Source organism: Trachemys scripta, chromosome 23 (genome assembly GCF_013100865.1).
Source record: "Trachemys scripta elegans isolate TJP31775 chromosome 23, CAS_Tse_1.0, whole genome shotgun sequence".
Classification (NCBI taxonomy): Eukaryota; Metazoa; Chordata; order Testudines; family Emydidae; genus Trachemys; species Trachemys scripta.
Genome location: NC_048320.1, coordinates 11,148,126 through 11,151,165, shown reverse-complemented (window position 1 = coordinate 11,151,165; position 3,040 = coordinate 11,148,126). Strand labels below are relative to the sequence as shown.

The 3,040-nt window shown below is 61.4% G+C and overlaps 1 protein-coding gene across 1 annotated transcript; it reads right to left on the bottom strand.

Moving 5' to 3' along the window:
• On the bottom strand, nt 1-1,113 carry SP6 (Sp6 transcription factor). Its single transcript, XM_034756228.1, has one exon. The coding sequence runs from the start codon at nt 1,111-1,113 to the stop codon at nt 1-3; it is 1,113 nt and encodes a 370-aa protein (XP_034612119.1).
• Nucleotides 1,114-3,040: the final 1,927 nt, after the last annotated feature.

Sequence of the window (3,040 nt, the reverse complement as noted above, 5' to 3'; positions counted from 1 at the left end):
TCAGTTGGGCTGGGTCGCGGGGCTGGAGCTACCAGCCTCGGGCTCCCTCTTGCCTTTCCCCGGAGGGTCTGCCCCGCCCTTGCCCTCCCTCTCCGCTCCCTCTTTGGCCCCCTCGTGCGTCTTCATGTGCTTGCTGAGGTGGTCGCTCCTCATGAAGACCCGGCTGCACACGGGGCAGGTAAACTTCTTGGTCCCCGTGTGGGTCTGGAGGTGCCGCTGCAGCTCGTCGGAGCGGGTGAAGCGCTTGCCACAGAAGAGCCAGTTGCAGACGAAGGGCCGGTCCCCGCTGTGCCACCGCAGATGGGCTTTCAGGTGGGAGGTCTTGGCGTAGGCCTTGCCGCAGCCGGGGATGTGACAGTTGTGCAGATGCTTCTTCTTGGCCCCATCCGGGCACGGACCCACCCTCTCAGCCTCCTGGCAGTTCGGGCAGCGGCACACTGCCTGCCCGGCGCTCCGGGGCACCGATCGCCTCGAGCTCTTCGGCCTAGCGGTACCGTCCACAGCCTGCTCGGGAACATGCGGCTCCGGAGGCGAGGCGAGTGGCTTCAGCTCTTCCTGGCCCATCAGGTGCTGGGCCGAGGGCAGGAGGTGATGCGGTGGGCCACAGAGCTGGTGCTCAGCGGAGCCGTAACCCCCCAGCACCGGCTGGAGTCCGCCCGCCGGGCCAGGGGCTTGCAGGCCGCCTTGACCCGGCGGCAGCTCCATCCAGCTGGATCCAGCATGGAGGTCCCACCAGGGATTCACGCCGCCGTCCTCGGCGGCGTTGCTGGGGTGCGAGGGCCTGAACCAGGGCTCGTAGGGGTGGGCCATTTCGGGAGGCGGCTGCAGGAGCTTGGAGTACGTGCCGGGGGCCAACAGGCTGTCACCATCCAGGTCTAGCCTCGAAGAGCCATGCAGATCATAGCCGGGGGCGGCCGCGAACTCCACCCCGGGGCCCACCAAGGGCAGGTTCTGAACCTCCGTGGGCTGGAGAGGGGAGGGGAAGTTGCCGCCCGCCTCGGAGCTAGCGTGGGGCTGGTAGGGCTGCAGGGGCTGCAAGTCCAAGTGCGGGGAGGAGGCACGCGGCGTGTCCGAGCGCTGGTTGGCAAGAGAGCCGCAGACGGCCGTGAGCATCGCCGGACTCCAGAGCGGGGCCGCAGCTCCGGCAGACCTGGAGCGGGAGAGAGAGAGGGAGAGGAAGGGATCTGAGTCGGGAGTCATGCTCACTCCCCTCCCATGCAATTAACCCTGCGCTGCCTTCCCTTGGAACGGGCCCGAGTTTCCCCTTCAACCGTGGAGCCAGAGATGGGTCTGGGCCAGATCACTTGTTTCACCGAGGGCTGGGATCCTGCTAAGCCCCTCTGTGCACCGAGCTTGGCACAGGACACCAAATACATCCCGGGTGTAACCCCACTGATTTCAGTGGATTTGCATCAGGGATGAATCTGGCCTAGAGACCGCTCCTCTCTCATATGGCTGTGCCACCAGGACAAGACGACGACCTTGGTTTTACATATTATTTGTATTCCTGTAGCCCCTAGGAGCTCAGGTTTGGGATCCGGACCGTGTGGCGCTAGGCGCTGTACAAACACAGACCATAAAAGATGGCTCTTATCCCAAGGGGCTTACAGCCTAAGGCATTTGTCTAGAGAGACTTTCAATCAGTAGATCTCAAAGAGCTGTATCATTATCCCCATTTTACAGATGGGGAAACTGAGGCCTAGAGAAGAGTAGTGACTTACTGAAGGCCAGTGGCAGAGCTAGGAATAGAACCCAGATCTCCTGAGTCCCCATCCAGTGCTCTAGCCACTAGGCCACCATCCCTTGCCCCCAACCCTACCCCCAAGGGCTGATGTCCTCCAGCTGGAAGGCTGTCTAGTTGGGTCATTGACTCAGGGAAGGCGAGGTGGACAGGACAGAACATGAGCCTTTCACCCTCACATCCAAAGCCTGTTGGAGTCAGTGGAAATGCTCAGGTTGACTTCAATGGGCTCTGGCTGTGTGACACATGGCAGGTGGCGCTAAGGATCCCGAAGCACCAGGCACCCTGGACAATAGATCTGATGCTGCTCCCCATCCCCTTACAGCTCCCCTCTGTCCACAGAGGGCCCCCCCCGAGTTGCCCAGCCCTGTATGGTCCCTGGACAGCATCTCAGCTTTGCATCTTGCCCTAGTGGCTCTGTGCGCTGTCCAGATGGCCAGGGCGTTTTTGAAGGTATTTTAGAGGCTCCTAAAAAAGGAGGGGGAGGAGCAGATTTAAGTATAGTTTAGTCTCCGTTCCTAAAAGGCCCTCGGAGACAGGCCCCTCTAATAGGCAGCTTCTGGGAGGCGGATTACAGTAATTACAGTCTGATTGTCTGTGCTGCTGGATGGAAGAGGCTCCGGCTGCGTTCTGGAGCACCTCTGAGCTGAGCCCGGGGTGGCAGGGGCGTGGGGAGACCTGGCGGGGTATTTATAGCCTTGTTCTGCACGGCTCCGTAGAACGCCCCGGAACAGGCCTGCGGCGCCGCTCGGCTCGTTGGGCCCATCCCCGCGGGAGTGGCGCTTAAGAACACAGGAGCTGGTTGGTCAGGTATGGGCCATCCCTAGGAGTTGGCCCATTGAGGTATCCTGCCCGGGGCAGCGGCCAAGCCAAACCTTGCCCCCATCCCTCCCTCCATAAGGCAGCTGGCTAGTCGTGCAGCGCCGTGCACAAGGAAAAGCAGAGGGGATTTCTCACTGCCCCTTGGGACTAGCCCTGAAATGCAAGCGCCGGCCAGCGAGGCACCGTCACTCAGGATACAGAGCTGGAGTCTCCCCAGGCAGACAAGGTCCCCACCCTCTGATGGGGGAGGGCAGAGTTCCTGACTGAAGTATAAACAATCACTAACTGGTGTGTCCCTGCCCATTGACCCGACTGGATGGAATCCGAATGGCTCAGTCGTGTGCCATAGGCCCAAACACGGCCATGGGGCTTCTTAGCTCCAGTGGTCCTGGCTCTGTCTTACGAAGTGTCTGAGCGCTGCTGCCCCAGCGGAAGGGTTGTGATCTGCAGCAAAGGGACAGCGGGGAAGTCCTAAGG

Coding starts and splice junctions, on each gene's coding strand:
- SP6 (XM_034756228.1), bottom strand. CDS start 1,113: ATGCTCACGGCCGTCTGCGGCTCTCTTGCCAACCAGCGCTCGGACACG.